The sequence below is a fragment of the Somniosus microcephalus genome, chromosome 10 (genome assembly GCF_052327205.1).
Source record: "Somniosus microcephalus isolate GS21.2 chromosome 10, FLI_Smic_1.0, whole genome shotgun sequence".
Taxonomy (NCBI): domain Eukaryota; kingdom Metazoa; phylum Chordata; class Chondrichthyes; order Squaliformes; family Somniosidae; genus Somniosus; species Somniosus microcephalus.
The window spans coordinates 145,793,054-145,814,180 of NC_140996.1; the positions used below are offsets into that span (position 1 = coordinate 145,793,054).

At 41.9% G+C, this 21,127-nt stretch overlaps 1 protein-coding gene across 1 annotated transcript in view; it reads right to left on the reverse strand.

The window, feature by feature from the left end:
• Nucleotides 1–21,127, reverse strand: part of LOC147111733 (AF4/FMR2 family member 3-like) — a 176,301-nt gene that overhangs the window by 117,674 nt on the left and 37,500 nt on the right. Inside the window, exons 2-5 of the mRNA XM_085998922.1 lie at nt 12,577–12,736; nt 10,945–11,958; nt 4,771–4,895; nt 2,495–2,708 (exon numbers count right to left, since the gene is read on the reverse strand). Of these exons, the coding sequence (XP_085855048.1) occupies nt 2,495–2,708; nt 4,771–4,895; nt 10,945–11,958; nt 12,577–12,729 (1,506 nt within the window). The 5' untranslated portion in view covers nt 12,730–12,736. The remainder of the gene's footprint in view (nt 1–2,494; nt 2,709–4,770; nt 4,896–10,944; nt 11,959–12,576; nt 12,737–21,127) is intronic.

The following is a 21,127-nucleotide window of genomic DNA, read 5'->3' on the forward strand; positions in this document are numbered from 1 at the left end:
TGGTTCTGGCTTCAACCACATGCTTGTAGACATCTGCTGATTGCAACAAAACTGAAATTTACCAGTTCTACAAAGAAATGCTTTATTTAGTCAACTGAATATGAACAAAAATTCATTATGCACACTTGTAAATACTGTCAGACTTCAAATAATAGTCATCAGAAAATTTCTTGGGAGTTCTCCCAAATGGCTACCGTAACTTTGGTGGCAAATTGGTGGAAACCCCATTTACCCCCTATCTGGGGTTTACACCGAAGTTATGGTGGTCAATTGGGAGAACCCCCGAGAAAATTGCTGATGATTGTCTCTGCAGCTTGCAGGAAGTTAATACTTTACAACATGCATTGTATTTAGATTGTTAAATGCAAACATAGTAAAGAATAATGGCTTGGAATTTGCGGTCAGCGGCAAAGGAAAGGCCTTCACCGCTGACCCCAAAGTAAGCTTCACACAAAGATCTTGCGATTCCTGTGACGAGACGTTTGGGTTTTCCGACACGTAATTGAAATCAACGGAAGCTAATGGGGATTCCCAGCGAAGAGTGCTGTGATGGCAACAAGCTGTCTAAACAGCCAATCAAAATGCAGAATTCCCACAGACAGTGAATGAGGAAGTGGGTAAGCTCCTTTGATTCTAACCTTTTAAAAATGTTAGAGAGAGCAAAACAAAGATTGGGGCTCTCACATGGGGAAAAGGCAAACCTGAAATAAAGATGAACAATTTTTTTTAAAGTTTCTTAAAAATTTTAATTTTTATTAAAATGGGTAAATTTGACACTCCACAAAATTAAAATTAGTTTGTCAGGGCCATAACCTTTGCTTAGCAGTCAATACGCTGTTAAAACCCCAGTTACACCTAATCCAACGAAGTCGAACTTTTAAAGGGGAATTTAACAGTAGTATTACCGTGGAAGAGCCGATGTTTTTGTCAGTTTCCATGATTTGAGCGATTACGCTGATTGCCGGCTATGTGGGGGGTGAGGTGGGGGTGGGGGAGGGGGGGGGGCACAGCGCAGCCTGTGGAGGAGCAGTGAATGACCGACCGCAACTTCAGGATTTACGCATTAGGTTGCGTATGCGCTAAATCCTGAAGTTGCGGTCAGTTTCAAAGGCGAAATGACAGCGAGCACTACCAGTTCGCTGTCATCAGGACCGCAAATTCTGGGCCAATAGGTTCAAGCAACTGCTGTGCCCCTGGGCCAATCAATTTAAATTTTCAGATCATGCAGTGATGCTGAAAATAATTTTAATATTACGACGGCAAAGCTACTCAAGTATCAGGAATAGGTTTAGTTCTGTAATATTAATCCTAAGCTACTAAAATAAATGTGCAAGTCAAAAGCTGGCCTTAATACCAAGTGATTTTATTGACAAGAACAGATTCTCCAATAGTAATCTTACCTCAGGGGAAGGGGGAGTTCAGAGCAGGGGTGGCCTATACTTTCCCTGTGAGGCCTGGAGGAGGTATTAGTGTAAACTTTGTCAGTAACAGCAACTTCTAGGCTCAACTTCAGCGTTCTTTCCCATATTTTAGGTACATGCATTCATAGAATGGAGCTGCATCATGTAGCACTATCACTGTGCCACTAAAACTGCAATCTAAACTTGTCCAGTAGTCCCATAACACAATTAGACTTTAAACATCAGATTTATTTCCATTCTGTTTTTCCTGTATATCTTCCAGTTCACGTACAAATGGCAGTACACCAGGGAACACTATGAAACTTTCTACAGTTTTCTTTGTGTCCTAAATCCTATGCATACAGAATGCTTAGCTTCTCTAATTCTCTCACTCCTGCTTCATTCGTTGTCATTGTGAGCAGTGTGGGTGTACTACAACAAAATGGCCACTAAAATTCTGTAAGATTTCTCAATTATTTATTTTGTCAGAGAAACATGGCAATCAGTTTCATGGTTTCCAATGAGTATTAGAAATCCTGTAATTGAATTTACAGCACAGAAACAGGCCATTCGGCCCAACTGGTCTATGCCGGTGTTTTTGGTCCCATGAGCCGCCTCCCACCCTACTTAATCTAACCCTATCAGCATTTCCTTCTATTCCCTTCTTCTTTGTATACTTATCTAGCATCCCCTTAAATGCAGCTATGAATTCTTTCTCTATATGTCTTTTCTGATCTGGAGTTCTCTGAAAAACAAGAATTTCTGCAGATATGATAGCAATATCTCGTGTACTTTCCCACATTATAATCTCCACACTCTCCTCCATCAGAGCAAATGCTGGTTTGTTATGTAACATCTCAAATACATAAATGGAAAAAGGCACTATTTTTGTGACTCCACTAAAGATTTATTTCACATGCTGTGCTTCATCACAACCATCCTACCCTGCTATCACTATATGGATGCTTGGTGTACCACAAAATCTATCAACAGTTTTTGTAATGAATTCTTTAAAATGATAAAGCAAAATATATTACCCCCAGCAAGTTATACTACTACACGTTGTACAGAGTTTGAATGTTGTATTTACTTACACTCGAGTCTTTAGTGCAAGACCGTGATTTACTCTCAGATTTCCAATGTTTTAAGGAAGAGAAGGATGTTGAGGAGCTGTTTGGTAAAACAGGATCATTGTTTCCTGCAATGGTTGTGTTGTTTTCAATGGGGTACTTTTGATCTGAGATGTAGGATAACGGTGAAAGTGGAGGCTGAAGTATTTTCTCTCTCTCATTTGCTTGCTTGGATAATCTACATTAAGATAATGACAATAGGAAAAAGTGAAATTCAAAATATTGGCGTTTAAGGTAACAATAACATTAAAGAACTATTTGGCATTTTTCATATATGTTTAGTTTCTGATTATTGTAACCTAGATATTGAGAATAAGAATTCTGCTGGGATGCAGTGTGCAGTGCACAGGTGCCCTCATTTACACTAGCAGCATGGTTTGGGGCATGTTTTGATAGCGTGGAGGATAGGGGTGGAAAATCTACAGCAGGAGCTTAAAATTGCAGGTGTAGCTCCTTGAAGAGCCACCTGCACTTCCTATTGTGAAGAATTTGTTGCTACTTCCTGTTGTTGCTACATATTTCATATGATGAGCTCTGAAGTTGCAAGTACCTGGGGAAGAGGGAAGACAGCTCCTTTTCAGAAGCAACACCAGAAGTAATGCTCAGAGAGGTGATGCAAGGGACAGTTATCATTTTTGGTTGTGAGGAGCACCCTCCTAAGAAATCATCAGATAGGGTTGCATAGGGGGAGGTGGTGGAGCAGGTGAATGTAGTTTCTGTTGCTTGAGGTCTTCCTCCCAGATGCTGAATATTTTTGAAATAACTGAGAATATATAGACTGGTATACAATAAATACATTGCAGTAGTTTCCAAGGTACCTGACATCTATCTGCACAATGTGGTTCTGATGATCACTTAAAAACTGCAAGTTGATGGAATGGTGTCCCTTCCTGTTCAGAAATGCTATTGCATTGATGCAGGGAGCCTATATGTGCACATGGCTTATATCGATGAAGCCTAGTGTTTTTGAATTGTCATCCACTAAAAGGTGAAGAGCCCTATTTTGCTATTAATCATTGTCCTTAGGGAAATTGATAAAGTCCTTGGCCCCAACAGACAATGCTTCATTAACCTGATGTATGCACTGGTGCACTACAGCCTGGTTGATCTGATAGATGTCATACTTGGTAGTCTGAAAAGAGCCAGTGGCATAGGAAGTTCAAGTCAGTCATGACTTCCACTGCCACAGTAGAGCCATGCTAGTTGCAGAGGGAATTTGGAGATCTGGTAAAGTGTAAGCAGCAAGGACTCAGCTCCTCTGACATGTTTAGTTAACTGTGGTGTTTTCTATACATGCACTCCTTAGGCAGGCATGGATTCACTGAGCCCACTACTGATGCAGGCACACCTGCCACTACTCATAGCTATAGAACTCCTCATCTTCCAGTTCTCTGAGAGCAAAAAGAATTTTCAGATGACTGCTCATACTTTGCAAAGGGGGCTGTTGACAATCTCAGTATATCTCTCTTGTATATGTAGTAGATGGTAAAAAGAGGCAAATAAATAAAAAATAAAAGGATAAGTTAAAGTGCAGTGCCAATAAATACAATGCAACTAGAGTAATGCAAAGTGAGTAAACAAAAATGGTAAAAAAATGATGCAAATAAGTCACCAAAACCAGCGTTAAGAAGAACCGGAATGCCTTCTACTGGCTGTGAACCTACTTTGATTTCCGTAATTTGAATTTTATCTATCACTGTTCCACCTATTTTCATAATTTATCTAGTTTCTTTTGTGGTTCTTTGGCTGCCTCATTTGACTCAAATGCCTTCCCCCAAATTTAGTGTTGTCTGCAAATGTGATCAATTTGCTTTAAGTTTCTGATTCCAAATTGCTGAGATTAGAAACAGCAGGCACCCCACCATCAACTACATACAGTAACTGCCTCACACCTGATTCACTTCCCTAACAAAAACCCATTGCTCCTTTTCCTTCTGCCACTTTCTTATCAGGTTTTACTTTGCTTATCAAAGCTAATGTAACAGCCTCTTGTGACGACTATTGTTGATTGGCTTTCCGGAAGCATAGGTACATCATATTATAAGGTTTTCCACAATTTACTTATAATGCTATTTCCTCAGAAAAGTCAAGAAGGTTTATCTGGCAGGATCTTCTCTTCTGAAAGAGTGTTGGCTGCTATTTTCTATTTGATTGAATGCTTAAAATTCCCACTGTTTTAGAATGAGAAATAGTTGGCTCCTGTTTACCAAAAGAATCAATGGACAAATAACAACACCTACTCATTGATGGCCATGGCTTTTTGACTTGGCACATAAGAGCTGTCAGTGGAGGGCAGTAGTGCAATGAGAGGCTCTTTGTCTAAATGGTTCTTCTTATTTTCACTGTAAATATCGTTGTTTTCAGACTGCAAAAATATATAATGGTAAAAGTTATTACAGAAGCTTGTAAATATGCAGCAAACATTTCAAAGCCACTTCACAGAATCATAGAGCATCACAGCACAGAAATAGGACATAGAGCCCATCAAGTCTGTGCAGTGGTTTTTTTCCATTTGGGCAACCTAGTCTAACCCATTCTCCTGCTTATCCCATACACTTTAACATTCCATGTTTTTAAGTAATTATCAAATGACTTATTAAAAGAATTTATGGATTCTACTTCAACAAGTAGACAATGCTGTGGTGGAAATAAACAATCTTGGTAATGTATAGGATATATGTGTTTTGAAGCTCAGCTCTGGGTCAAACAGAACATCGGGGTTGTGCGCAGTCTAGTTCAGCATGAACAAGCAGCCAGGGAGGGGGACAGAGTTGATGGAATGCATGCAGAATTTTGCAGGGGGCTGTAAACAATGGCTTTAGTTTTCCTGATGTTCAAGTGGAGGAAATGTTGACTCTTCCATGACAATCAGGCAGTCCAATAGCATGGATGCCTAATATAAATCTACCTCCCCCTCCACCACTTCACTCAACCTTGGCCCTCTGCCCTCTTCTAGTCTCCATTGTTGCAGTTGTCCCTTATCCCTGGTCCAATTATCTCCTCCTTCTAATCCCACTTGACCTGAAGACTAACTTGGTGTTGACTACCTATGTGCAATACCATGGGAAATTGACTAGCAATATACATTGACACTAGAGACAAGCACTCTTTAAGCATGCTGCTTCAATCAAAAATGTTTGTCTGCAACATAAAAACGGATGCATGGCAACCTGCCACTATAATGGTAGAAACATTTAAGTACAAAGGCTACAATTTGTCTGCCACCCTTTTATTGGAGACAAGGGACAGGATGTTTTGTTCTCGACATCTCAGTGTTTTGATGATGATCTAGGTGGCAAATTTCCAATCATTTCAATATTTCCAGACCAGATTTTTTTCCAAATTATTGAAGCACCCAACAAATTATTACAATATTTCAATACCTATCTACTGAAACACCACAACTTTGTGATAACCTGTTTGTCAATACTTTGCCAACAGTTAAATAAGATTCATTCTCTATTGTGACCTTATAGTGAATGAGAGTTTGTTATCTACATAGGAGTCATAATGTTATTATGCATGCATGAATCTTGACTAAATCAAGAGGCTTAAAGAATCTGCACACACGAACCTTGCACATGGACAAAAAGTGTGAAGTTACAATTGCAAATTTATGCATCTGGCCCTGGGACAAGGTCTCTACAGGCCAGCAATGCTAAAGGTTTATTACTAGCTTGCATACAGGCAGTTTCCAAATGGCAACACGTTGGCCTAGAAATTGCGGTCGGAGGCATACCTCTGGAGTATGTCCCCAACCCACAGAACATTTACGAATTTACCTCCAGGCACCCAAGCTGTGAAGAGTTGTGGTCTCAGGCCTCCAGGTGTACGGCAGCATAAAGGCCCACGGATCCCAGCGATGCAGGTGGTTCATAAGTGTCCCTGGGATCACGTGGGCCCGGTCCTCCAATGACAAAGGAGGATTCCATTGCAATCATTTACAAAGGGAATCTCCTAATGATAAGCAATGGAATCCCCAAATAATTATACAATTTACAGAATTCTAATGATTATAAATGTACTGAATTGCAATTTTATTTATAAATCCCTTCATTGCACCAACCTGAATAAAAATGCAATTTTTTGATAAATAATTTTAAACATCTTAATCCGGGCCAATATTTGCATAAACTCATTTAAAGTGTATGTGCATAATTTTGGATTTTAAATGTTTTATTTAAGCCTTACATATGCCCTTACGCTGATAAAAGCAGGCCCTACGCCTGCTTTTACCAGCCATAAGAGTTGCTTGGGCAATTGCTGGGCAGTTGTTGGGCAAATAGCTCAACTCTACGCCAGCAATACTCATTTTTCAGTCAGTTTGGATGATCTGTCAAGGCGTACCTTGACAGAGCGCAAGTTCTGGATGGTCACAGAGACCGCAATTTCTGCCCCATTGTCAAACACCTTCACACAAACTGTTTATTTTTGCTGTTATTAGTATTTTGATTTGGAGACAGAGAGTAAAAACTATTGTAGGAAGTTTTCATTGCCTCCGCTAGCAAATTTCTTGGGGCATTTATACTGCATGGTTGTAGCACATAAGGGAATTAGATTGTAAATGTTAAGAGTATAAGCCATTGTGATATAGCCAAATGCTATGGTTTACAAAAATGTAAAAATTAAGAATAGGAAGATGATTCTTGGAGAATTAGGTATTAATTAGACCATTTAGCAACAAAGATGTTATATGTCATATTTTATACAATGGTCACCTCGATTGCAGCTTTACAATGCAGGCAACTGAATGGCCAAAGGGTGAATCAGGATAGCTGGAAATTTCTGGGAATGCAGGTTAGTTTAGAGGAGGAAATCATTTAAGGGGCCATCCACTCTAATAATAGTGTGATGGGAGCGACATGCACATTTTAAAGAAAGTAATAAACTGCGATCTCTTCTGCGATGGTGGCCAGAGGGTGAGCGGGAGAAGCAGGCCACCACACGTGGAGCCGAGCCGGCAATAGTGAGGAGGAGGCCGCGGTGACGAGGAGGACGGAGCGGCTGAGGGACATCGTGCTCCCACTGCCACTGGATGCCAAAGAATTGACTTTCTGAACACGGTGCTGTAAGAATAGCTGACGTGTCCCTACAGGGAGTAAGCATTCCATTGTCCTAGTTACATATGGCAAATAAAATTGAATTGAATTTCTTACGACTCAGCTTCTCTTTTTCCCTCTATTCTCTGCTCCCTCTTCCTGATTATTTAGCTGTACCAAGTATTGTTAGCAAGTTAAATGTCATGTGATTCAGAAAGTATACTCATAACTACTGTGTACAAAACAAGTATTTGTTTGATTTGTTACCTTACACAACTGTATCGACTTCTTCATTTCTAAGGTTGAGACTTCTGCTGCTTCCTCAATTTCCTTCTCCCTGTTGTAAACTGAGTCTCCTACCTACTCTAACCCTGAGCACTTGCCATTTTCCAGTTTCTCCCCCCATCTCTCGCCTTACCCTTTTCAAAGTAATTTCTTCCGTGCGACCCATTCCCTGCTTCCATGATCCCCTCCCCAACTCCTGACCACTGAACTTCCCTCCTACCTATCTGAATGCAGCCAGTGCATTTCCAGCAATGATTCTTTTTCCATCCATATACTTCTGGAGTCCTCCAAGAATCTATCCTTGGCTCCATCCTCTTACTCATCTATATGTTGCTCTTCGGTGATATCATTTGCAAGTGTGAAGTCAGCTTCCATATGTATGTTGATGACTCCCAACTCTGCCTTTCCACTTCTCTCAACCCCACAACCACCCCTTTGCTGTCAGACTGCTTTTCTGATATCAAGTCATGAATCAGTCATAACTTCTTCCAACTGAACTTGAGGAAGACTGATGCCATTGGTGACAAAAATGAAGCCGTTCGGTCTTGTTTGAGCTTTGTTTACCTTCCTTTAAATTAGTCAGCTGTCATAAGTAGTTTAAAAAAACTAACTACATTCAGAATCTTATTCCAAGATTAACTGAGTATAAATTTTGCAAGTTTTGTCAGTTGTCTGCAAAACTTAAGACCTTTTGTACAAACACAGACTGTGTGACTTGTTCCATTATTATAAGTATATACAACAGTAAGCTATTTTCAAACATGCCCAACATTTATTTAAATCCATGAACTCTGATAACTGTTTTGGGATATTAAGGATTTGTAACTGTTTGAATCTAAGGCCCCAATATTTACGGGGAGGGAGCGGGGGAGTACGGTTGCGTGAGGGTGGGGGAACCCGGAAATCCCGGGAACACGGAGGTCCTGCCGAATTTAACGGCAGGACCTCATTATCATTTTTTATTCCATTTCCCACCCAGCAGTTGGCGAGATTGACAGGAGCACGGCAATCGGGAGGAATAGAGAGAGGCAAATATTGGGGCATGTATGGGGGGGGGTGCTCAGAGCACAGCAATCGGGAGGGAGTGAGGCAAAGATCGGCGGTTGGCTGATCACGGCAGCGAGGAGAGGCTGTGATCGGCAGATGATTTGCTTGAGGGGCTGGGGGATCACTCTGGCTCCTCCTGGCTCACAAGTTGTGCTATAAAAAGCACATACCTGCTTGATCCAGCTGCTCCCATCTCCATTTAGCTGCCGGGTTCCCGAGCCCTGGGAAACACAGGCCAGTGTTAAATTTAAATCAGGCTCCCAACCACATGGTGGGAGCCTGATTTAAATATTATAATGAAATGTCCCGCCTCTTGAGAGCGGGACAGAGACACACCATGCGATCCACCACCGTAAAAATGGCGGCAGGGGCTTATGGGGCAGGTTGTAGTCATGCTTCGTGAGTTTTAATTTTAACCCCCCCACCCATTCCCGTCCATTGTGGGGGGTTAATATCGACCCCTAAGAGTAAGATTTAAACTTCCAAGAGATATAATTCAGACTAAGACAGCTCCCCCAGTGGTAAGAAATGCAAGAAGAAAGAAAACACTGTTTATATAAGAATTATTTTTAAAAGAATAGCTTATCATTTAGAATGTTATTTTCACGTGTTCATCTTTATTGTTTGCCTTTCAAGGAGCTAGGTATAAGGACTTCTAATGTAAATGTACTGATGTATTCAAATACTGTTACTTTCACTTGTTCATCTTCTGTCTCACAATTGTTGGCCGAGCCTTCAGCTGACTTTACCCTGTTCTTTGAACTCTCTCCCGAAAACCCTCTGCCTCTCCATCCACCTTTAAAAATCTTCCTAAAACCCATCTTTTTGACCAAGCTTTCAGTTGCCACTCCTAAGCCCTCTTCTTATATCTTTATCTCCATTTCCTTATTCACCTCTATTTGTGAAACACCTTGGGATTTTTTTAATGTTAGAAGTGCTATGTAAATCCAATTTGTTGTTATTATACATAGAGTGAAGCCAGTTAAAGTAGGGCTATGATAGTCCAGTTAGCTGTGTTATTGTAGTTTTGGATTAACAATCCAGTAGAATGTGAGTTCAAATCCCACCATGGCAGTTTAAAAAAAAATCTGGAAATAAAAACCTGGTATTAGTAAAAGTGACCATGAAGCTGTCGAATTGTCATAAAACCCCAATTGGTTCACTGATGTCTTTTAGGGAAAGAAACCTGCCATCCTTACCTGGTCTGGCCTTTACATGACTCCAGTCCCACAACAATGTGGTTCACTCTTAACTGTCCTCTGAAGCGGCCTAGAAAGCTACTCAATGGTATCAAACCGCTACGAAGAATTAATGGGTGGTCCATCACCATTGTGTAAGGGCAACTAGGGATGGGCAATAAATGATGGCCTTGCCATCGATACCCGAGAATAATTCTTTTAAAAAGCTTTGTGTGTTATCACTTGTTGCGGAATAGACATATGGCCTATTGTACTGCCTTCTAGCCTGTCTCAAGAACCTGCTTTTATTTTATTCAGCTGCATTCATCTTATTTAGGCATATAAAGTGGAAGTCAGAGCACATCCAGAATGCCATGCTGATAGGCAGAGATAGGCAAGAAAACAATCGGACAGTGATTGTTTGTATTAATTAAGAAATAAACTGAATATATTATGCACTTAAAATAAAAGTGTCCTGAAAGTTTGTAGGCACTCCCATCCTAAGTATAATTCCCTGCATCAGGGTGGTGTGGCCAGGGGGAGAGGACTCCTAGGCTGGCCTAGGATCTGCTGGGTAGCCTCTATGTTGAGTGAAATGAGCCTCCTGGCCAGTGTAAGTGGATCCCACCTGGGGGGGTCCAGGCTTGGGTCTTAGCCTGCAACCCTGAAAAATTGTTGACAGGCTTCCAGCCTGATTAACAAGGGGGCTGGTAGGCATATTTGAAATTTCCCATTTTGGCTGCATTGCATGAGGGTGGGTGGCCTTCACTGCATCTCTTGCCTCCCCCTCCCACTGGCAGATCACAAACTACACATCAAATAATGATAATATTTTCCATTTATTAATAATTATACATTGACATACCTTGCGTTTTCTTCTTGATTTTGTTGATGGTTTCTCCTGTGAGGGACTGGAACCTTCATTAACATTGCTATTGCAAATCCCCTCAGCAGTATCTTTTTGGGTTAGAGACTCTTTGGGTAACTGTCCAGGAATTCTGGATAAAAGTGTCAAATCTATTTTTACCCAGAGAGACTTGAGTTCCTCGTTGTCCTTTAAAGGTGAAAGAAGTTCATTTCGACCAAAAGGGACTAAAGCAAACAGCTGTGCCTCTGAGTCATTGGTTGATTCATTAGTAGTCCTATTGACAGAGCTGACTGCACTGCAGCTCCTGACTCTGCTAAGACTATTGCTACAGTCATGTAATTTGTGGTTGTCTGGCGAAGTAGAAGTTGGTGGAAATTTGGCTGGAAGAAATTCTTCATTATCGGAGTCTTGTCCTGAGCCTGATGAAGTTGAAGATGACGAAGATTCAGTGTCAATAAATTCTCTGGATTTAGGTATATTTTTACCAGCTCCCTTGTGCTTCCTTTTTTCGCAAAGAAATCCTGTCTGCAGTTCTCTTTTAGGCCCTACTTTGTTAGCATTAGGTTTGGTTTTGTGCTGTTCTGATGTACTGGAGTCCTGGCTTCCTTTTCCCTTAGAAATTATGCATTGATTCTCTGAGTTCAGGAAGCTGAGATTATCTCCAATAGACATTTTTCCTGTCTTCCTGGGCTGCTTTTTTCCCAATGTCCTTCTCTGGAAGGCAGATTCATTATGAGTAGGTAACTCTTGTTTACCACTTTTAGTTTTGTGATCAGTTCTAGGCCTTTGCTTTTCTCTATTAGGACTTTGGTTTTCTCGCTCTTTGAAGTCTGTTTGGCTGAGTACAAGAGCTTTTGCCCTTTCCTGGTTCTCATACTGCTGTATACTATGAAACTGATTGTTGCTGAGTCCATAATTGCCATTCTCGCTCACAGTGGTGTTATTGTTATGTGAGTTCACTTTGTTTAACCATTTGTCAAGTTGCCACTTGTTAGTTGAGGTCTGCTCTGGCTGGAAACAGATGCAAATTTAATATAATCTTTCAACACAATAAAATATATTAAAAAAAGATGCACTATTAAATCAGTTATAATTGCAGAATGGAGGCTAATTAACTGACAGTGATTACACAACAGTATTTTTTTAGGAAGACTTGTATTTATTAGTTGCTTTTGGCCTTAAATCGGTTTTGGAATACAGCTCAGCACTATAATAACTTGCATTGTTAAATTCCTAGGGTGAAAGATAAAATCTAAAAGTTTCTTGCTTATAATATCTTATATTCAACTATAAATGGCAATAGCATTAATTAAGGGTAATAAAATAAATTATTTCATGCATTTCAGACATTAATTAAGGTTAGATCAACTGCCTGCTGACGGTGCAACACTGCCCAATGTCCTTTTTTTTACAGATAAATATATGGGAAAGATACTGTAATAATTAAGTGGGTTTAAAAATATTATTGCACTGATCGTAATACTTTGCTTTAAAGATCTTTGTTTTAAAGAAAACAACCCTCTGGTGTGTAATGATGCTTACTTTTTGCCACCTGCCACCCTTTTTAGTGGTATTATTATCCTGTTGCTTACCTTTAATACCAATTGTTATTGAGAAATGTGTTCCTACCTCAGGAGTAGTGATGTGTGAAGGTTTGCTGCTATTGGTGTCACTGGAGCAACTTTCAGCCTCAGAGTCAGACTCTGAACTGCTTTCTGATTCGCTGGAACTGCTTGGCTCATCGCTGTAATGACCTGAAGCTGTGCCTTGAATCTGTTGCATTGGACCACTGTAAGAAAGTATAATGCATGTTACAAATTAAAGAGGTATCTGTTTCCAATCCCTAGCAATAATATTCACTTAGGGTGTATTATTACTTTTGCATTGCTGAGAAGTGGTTTCTGTTTCATAGGAATGCAAAAGTAACCGTATAAGGTCAGAGTCCTGATCTTCTGGAGGAAGCCATCTGTTTTGGTTTGACACCAAATAGAATAAAACTCAGTCCAAGTCTAGTTTAAAGAGTACTGAGAGGGTCATTGGAACATGGCCAGAGGTTATTTAAATGCTTGAGAGTAAGAGCACGCTCATCTATGTTTTCAATATATTTTAAAGTTACTGGCTATATATTTTAAAGTTCTACTCATGAGTACAAACACACATGTGTACAGTTGTAGGCTGGACCCCAGAATCAAATTCACAGCTAGACAGTATAAACAAGTGCTGCTGGTTGTGAATTGCTACTTTAACTGAGATTGGTAGCTGTGACTGCAGCTTCAGTTAACATGCACAGATAGCTGACATCTTTTACAACTTAGTTTTTAAGTCATAAAAATGGGTAGTGGATTGGCTGCCCATTTTGCACTCTGCTCAATTTTCCTTTCCTCGGACGGAGCGTATAATGGGCGGCCAATCTGCTACTGCCCATTTTATGCCCCCAACCTCAAATTCTGTCCATAGTGTCTGTTTCTTTTGCTGCAGAGTAATTTTACTTCTAAAGTTGTCCTCAAAGCACTGTGATCCATAAACAGAAATCATTTTTGTTACTCTTCCCTGCATCCCTTCTAATGAATCAGTCTCTTTGAAAGTATTATCATCAAAACTTTTAACAAAATTATAGGGCCAATTTGAACCCCTCGCGGCCGATGAGAATGGGGTGTGCATGGTGGTTAAAATAGAGGCAGCGTCCTGCCCTCCAGCCTAGTGCCACACTCACAGCCTCTATGTTAACTCCTGGGTTTCGGGAGTTGTGTGAGGCCCTCGCTGGGAACACCAGGTGCCAAGGAGCAGCAGACCCAGAAGAGGGCTGAGGAAGTATATGAACTTAATTTTGTAAAGGTTTCCTTGTGGGCCCAGAGGAGCTCTCCTGTTCCCCATGCCCCCAATGTTCCTCTTCTCCCTCTGATCTGAGGGACGGCCAGGCACAGGCCTAATTTCAATTTCTTTTGGTGGAGGGGGGGGGGGGGGGGTGCATTCCTGTGTCTGGGTGGCCCCTGGCAATTTCAGAGGAAAAAGGGGCGGAAGGCCTCCTTTCCAGACATCCCACCTCATTTGTATGGCTGCCCTATACTTGTGCAAACACTTCACTCCCCCTTGGGAGAATCCCCAAGAAATTCCCTGGGTTGCATAAAGGGGGCTAAGAATTGGTGCAATGAATCTCCTCCCCTTTTTCCTCTCATTTGTGCCTGGAAGCTGATTATTACCCAGTAGCAAAGGAAATGGAAATCTGCCCCCCATGTTTCTTCATGCATATTAATGACTTTTAATAAAAATACTGGACATAATAGAAAATATTTTAACTTTGGTAATCTAGCATAAAATATTAACCTTCTGAACACTGACTTGGTGAGACAGTTTCAAAAAAGGTCGATAGGACAAATTTTGACGTGATCCCTTTCATCGGGTGGGAGTGGGCAGAGTGAGCCTGTCGCCTGCCCGGCGAAAGTGGTCATAGGCCTAAACCATTTTAATTATCGGGCCTCATTACCATATTTGCAGGGAGCTTCCTCCTCATTCAGCGTAGCAAGCCGATTGAGGTTTGGGGTTGATGGGGAAGGGGGGAGGTGACAGAGTGGTGACAGTTGATTTAAGATAAAGTAGGAGGGCCATGTAGGTTCAGGCATTGAACTGAACATTTTTTGTGGGGGCAGGAGGAGCAGTAACATCCTGCTGACCCCACAGAAATCACTAGGAATCCTACCTGCTCTGACTTTAGAGCGGTCTGCAGCAGTCCCTTTAAGGACTCCTGGTTAGGCTGCTCTACGTCCAGTACTGCTGGGCAGAGCACGCACCATGCATAGTGTGGACTCTGCCCAGTGATACTTGAAAATTGCATTGGGGTCCTTTTGATGTTGTAGTGCCCCAATTTGCATTTAATAATGAAGCTCCCACCTGCTTTGGCCACCTATTTGAGGGCTCCAATCAAAATGGCAGTAGAAGCACCGACTGTGAAAATGAGCAAAATTAATGGACAAATCCTTGGTTTTTGCACTACATCACATTAAAACATCAGCCATAAGCTTAGGATTGCATTAAATAAATAAACAGCAGATTAGTTGTAATATAACATTTCACATACAAACAGATTTATGTAGTTTTTATTGTCCTCTTTGAGTTAAGTTTAACAGAGAAATAGAAATAAATAAATGGTCACAAAAATCCTTAGAGATCAGAAATGGGCCTTTCTATTGCTTTTTTGAGAGTTCAGAGTACTCTCATACTGAAATATGCTCACGGAAATAAGCCAAAAAACCTTTGATTATTAAGGATTGTTATGGCCCTGTTCTTTGAGAATTCCTTTGCTCAGGCTATAAAAGGAAATTTATGCTACATACACGTATTTAGTCCTGTAAGTTAGTTAAGAATGGGCAAGATGCCACAGTTTAAACAGAGTACTAACAGAACACAGTTGCAGATTTAGGGGAATGGGGTTTATTAATCTGGCTCCAAATGTTAGTCAGGACCTAAAATAACTAGTGATGTCACCCTGGACCTGATTTAACTTCTGCTCACAAATCACATACTCAAATGAAAGAATTTACAGCTGATTTGTCAACACTATCAATATGGAAAGGATTGTCATGTGGGGATAATAATATTGTTCTTGGTGCCTAAAATGCTGATGTGTATCAGGTACAGGAGATCCATATTATTGGACTCTGGGGCTGTTGTGCACCCATTCCATGGGATGGTGTAATGAAGAAGTGCTGAGGGCTTGTTTACTAGGCATCTGTAGACTCATTAAGGCCTCAAAAAAGTGTTAATAAGATTCTGGCTCCATGATGCAGTCTCACTACCTTTACAACATTGCTAGCGCTTAACACTTACATAAAATGGGTAATGGATGATTAGCTTGTTCAGACATGTTGGGGGAGAAATTTGTGTGCTTTGCGCCACATGTTTGCACCACAAGACGGCACTAAAGTGCCATTGACAGCTGTAATGACAGCTGATGCTGGTTCCAGCACTGCACGCCATATTGGTGTTGCTGGTAGCGCTGCCGGTAAACTCGATTGCCAGGGACCTCACCATCATGGAGATCGTGACATCAGTGAGTGTGCAACGCTCACTAGATGTCTGATCTCCCAACTTCGTCATAGCCACTTACCTTAATAGCAGTGCAGAACAACGACAGGGAGAGCTGGTGTCTACTAGCAGGAAGCAGGCTGCAGCCCCAATCAGCTGCAACTAACATGGTTCTGCAGTTTCAGTACCTGTTTGCTACTTCCTGCAACTGAAAAAGCTTTCTTTAGTTATTCAAGTTTTTTTGGTGACAGGGAGTGTTGGTTCAAGTGCAGAAGTCACTCATTATTTGTTAAAGGCTTCTGGTCACAACACTTCCTCACAGTCATGGGGGCTGCGGGATTGCGGGATTAACTCAAGAGGATGATGAGGAGGAAGAGGATGAGGAGGAAAAGGACGAGGCAGAGGAGGATGAGGAGGAAGAGGACGAGGAACAGGAGGGAGGGCAAAGGCAGCAAGACAATCGGCTTTCTGGACAGGCTGTCCATGACCAGCTCATCAGACTCTGATTCACAAGAATGAAGCCCCAGATCCCCGTAGCTCACCACATCCCCATCATACAATCGCTGCCTCATGCCATATCACAGTGTCCTCCTGGTCACAAAGGTGAAACAAGAGAGACCACAAAATATTCCAAACACACTTAATAAATGTATCTATAAACATAGCACACATATCACATCAATTCTAATAACTAATGACCCTTGTGCCTGCCATAGTTGAATAGCTGCCAAAGTGTGCAAGGTGTGAGATGTGGGTGTGAGTGTTGCTAGGTAGAGATTGTTGCTGGGTGAGTGCTGGGGGTGTGGTGCATCGAGTAGTATGTGAAGTTTGTGGTACAGATGGTGGTATGTAGGATTTATTGAAGCCTTCATGCACCTTGACCACCCGTGTGAGCTCGTTAAACTTCCTCCTGCACTGTGTGTGGGTCCTGGGGACCACAGTGCTGCCCATGACATGGTGTCCCACCTCCCTCTACATAGTCTGGCCAACTTGTGGCAAGGGGCTTATGCTAGTTGGAGGGTATGGGACCACCCATCTTCTCTCCACTGCTAAGACCAATGCCTCCAAAGCTTCCTCGGAAAACCTCTGGGCTCTCTCACTGGGGCAGAGATCTGCCATCAGGATTTGTAAATAAGTGCTCCTTCTTCTTATGGTTGTTGAGGCAGCTGAGCACACCCAACAATGCTGAGAATGAGGTGCTGTAGCATCAATGAACCTCCCCTTTAAGTAGTGAAAAAAGCCTGTGGCAATCATTACTTGCATTTAGATTGCCCCCGATATTGGTCCATCTTTTCAGTGTAATGCCAATGAGCTTGAGCTTTTAGACTAGAATCATGACTGCAATCATTTTAATGAGGAGTGAGGATGAATTTTGCATGCATCCTAGATGACTTTCAACTGGCGCTACTTAACCATTTTTAGTCTAAACACTGCCAATTTCTTGACTATAATGAATTTCTAGCCCGTTGGCTCTTATTCCTTAAAGAATAGTTGCATCAAGTTGCTGTATGTTGACCCAGAAATGTCACTGTTTATTTCATGTAGTTATTCACACCAGTATGCTTCTAGGAATGTGTTATAGACATCCAAACCAAGAGAAGGAAAGGGAGTTGCAGATGTATAATTAAATCACTAGATAGCCAATGAAGAGTAGCTAGTGGTGATGGGAGATTTCAATTAGCCACTCATAAGATGGACAAATGAAGGGCAGTCACAAGAGATGGAAGGCTCTCAAGAAGCATTTATTGATGCGATCAATAATTGCTTTTTAATTCAGCACATGAGGACTAGTACTTGAAGAGATAATATCTTGGATTTAGTGTTCAACAATGAATCACAGTTGATAGGTGACATGGAGATGGGGAGCACCATTCTGATTCAGATCATTCCATTATAAGATTTAAAGTATGTGACTGTAGCAAGTTTAGGGATAATAGCATGTGCCACATTTTAGAAAGGCTTGCTTCACAGAAATGAAGAGAGACCTAATGGTGGTTAAATGGGAGAGGAGCTGGGTGAGGATAATGAAAAGCAATGGGGTACTTAAAAAAAAATTCTGAAAGGCTATGAAGGCATATACGTCTATGAAAAGCAAAACAGTATATAAAGAGAAAAAGTCACTAGTTTCATGAAGAATTGGTTTGGCAACTTGTGTTATTACAGGCTATTTCAAATGAGTAATTATCTTTTAGGCTGGGAAAGGTATAAAAACCGGTTGGCACTAACAAAATGAAATATTATTCAAGTTAAATTGAATCTACAGAGAAGGAGAATAGAAAATATCCATAATAATGAGAAAGCATTTTTTCCTTGTTAATGAGTTAGAAGTTGGTTAGAGAACAAATAGGTCCATTGCAGGGTGGCTCAGGCAGAATTATAAATGATGACAAGGGCATGGCAGAAGAGTTGAACAGATGCCTTACATCTGTTTTTAAGTGTGAGAAAGTTGGATCTGCCCACTGTGTAGCAGATAAAACTGAAACTCAAATGGGTTGACTGCACATCTCAAGGAATTGATACAGGCTAAATTAAAAGGTTTCAAGGTGTGAAAACCACCAGGGCCAGATTTAATATACCTTAGGGTATTGAATGAAATGGCAGAGGTCATGAGTGATGCTATCTGAGAACAGGGGAAGTGCCAAATGATTTGAGGAGGACAATGTGGTGCCCTAATTTACAAAGAGGATTAAAATCACAACCTGGAAACTATAGAACTGTGAGTTTAACCTCTGTAGTGGGGAACATACTCGAAAGCATCATCAAATATTTATGAGCATCTGAAATGCTCAGGTTTGATCGGGGACAACCAACATAGTCCTGATTGACAGACCTGAGCCAGGTTTTTGAAGAATTCACTAGAGTGGTGAATCAGGGAGCTCCGGTAGATGTCATCTATTTGGATTTCTATTTTTTTACAAAGTATTCTGTGTGCTAAGATTAAGTGCCATAGTATGAAAGGTAATGCATCAAGATGAATTGCAAATTAGGGAAGGATTGATATCAAAGGGTGGTTTTGAATGGGATTGTTTCATTAGTGGTATAATGCTAGGTCCCCTCTTGTTTATTTTTATTTTTTTATTCGTTTATGGGATCAGGCATCGCTGGCAATTTATTGCTCATCCCTAGTTGCCCTTGAGAAGGTGGCGGTGAGCCGCTTTCTTGAACTGTTGCAGTCCGTGTGGTGAAGGTACTCCCACAGTGCTGTTAGGCAGGGAGTTCGAGGATTTTGACCCAGTGATGATGAAGGATCAGTGATATACTTCTAAGTCAGGATGGTGTGTGACTTGAAGGGGAACTTGGAGGTGGTGGTGTTCCCATGTGCCTGCTGCCCTTGTCCTTCTAGGTGGAAGAGGTCGCGAGTTTGGGAGGTGCTGCCGAAGAAACCTGGGCAAGTTGCTGCAGTGCATCTTGTAGATGGTACACACTGCAGCCACAGAACACCGGTGGTGGAGGGAGTGAATGTTTTAGGTGGTGGATGGTGTGCCAATCAAGCGGGCTGCTTTGTCCTGGATGGTGTCGAGCTTCTTGAGTATTGTTGGAGCTGCACTCATCCAGGCAAGTGGAGAGTATTCTATCACACTCCTTACTTGTGCCTTGTAGATGGTGGAAAGGCTTTGGGGAGTCAGGAGGTGAGACACTCGCTGCAGAATACCTAGCCTCTAACCTGTTCTTGTTGCCACAGTATTTACGTGGCTGGTCCAGTTAAGTTTCTGGTTAATGGTGACCCCCCAGGATGTTGATAGTGGGGGATTCGGCGATGGTAATGCCATTGAATGTCATGGGGAGGTGGTTAGACTCTCGCTTCTTGGAGATAATCATTGCCTGGCACTTCTGTGGCGCGAATGTTACCTGCCACTTATCAGCCCAAGCCTGAATGTTGTCCAGGTCTTGTTGCATGCGGGCATGGACTGCTTCATTATCTAAGGAGTTGTGAGTGGCACTGAACATTATGCAGTCATCAGCGAACATCCCCATTTCTGATTTTATGTTGGAGGGAAGGTCATTGATGAAGCAGCTGAAGTTGGTTGGGCCTAGGACACTGCCCTGAGGAACTCCTGCAGCAATGTTCAGGGGCTGTGATGATTGACCTTCAACCACCACAACCATCTTCCTTTGTGCTAGGTATTACTCCAGCCAGTGGAGCGTTTTCCCTCTGATTCCCATTGACTTCAGTTTTACTAGGGCACCTTGATGCCACACTCAGTCAAATGCTGCCTTGATGTCAAGGGCAGTCACTCTCGCTTCACTTCTGGAATTCAACTCCTTTGCCCATGTTTGGACCAAGGCGGTAATGAGGTCGGGAGCCGAGTGGTCTTGGCAGAACCCAAACTGGGCATCAGTGAGCAGGTTATTGGTGAGTAAGTGCTGCTTGATAGCACTGTCGATGACACCTTCCATCACTTTGCTGATGATCGAGAGCAGACTGGTGGGGCGGTAATTGGCTGGGTTGGATTTGTCCTGCTTTTTCTGGACAGGACATACCTGGGCAGTTTTCCACATTGTCGGATAGATGCCAGTGTTGTAGCTGTACTGGAACAACTTGGCTAGAGGCACGGCTAGTTCTGGAGCACAAGTCTTCAGCACGATAGCCGGAATGTTGTCTGACCCATAGCCTTTGCTGTATCCAGTGTGCCCAGCCGTTTCTTGATATCATGTGGAGTGAATCGAATTGGCTGATGACTGGCTTCTGTGATGGTGGGGACCTCAGGAGTAGGCCAATATGGATCATCCACTCGGCACTTCTGGCTGAAGATGGTTGCAAATGCTTCAGCCTTGTCTTTTGCACTCACGTGCTGGACTCCACCATCATTGAGGATGGGGATATTCATGGAGTCTCTCCCTCCTGTTAGTTGTTTAATGGTCGACCACCATTCACGACTGGATGTGGCAGGACTGCAGAGCTTTGATCTGATCCATTGATTGTGGAATCGCTTGGCCCTGTCTATAGCAGGATGCTTTCGCTTTTTAGCATGCATGTAGTCCTGTGTTGCAGTTTCCCCAGGTTGGTACCTCATTTTTAGGTATGCCTGGTGCTGCTCCTGGCATGCTCTTCTATACTCCTTATTGAACCAGGGTTGGCCCCCTGACTTGATGGTATTGGTAGAGTGAGAGTAATGGACCATGAGGTTACAGATTGTGGTGGAATACAATTCTGCTG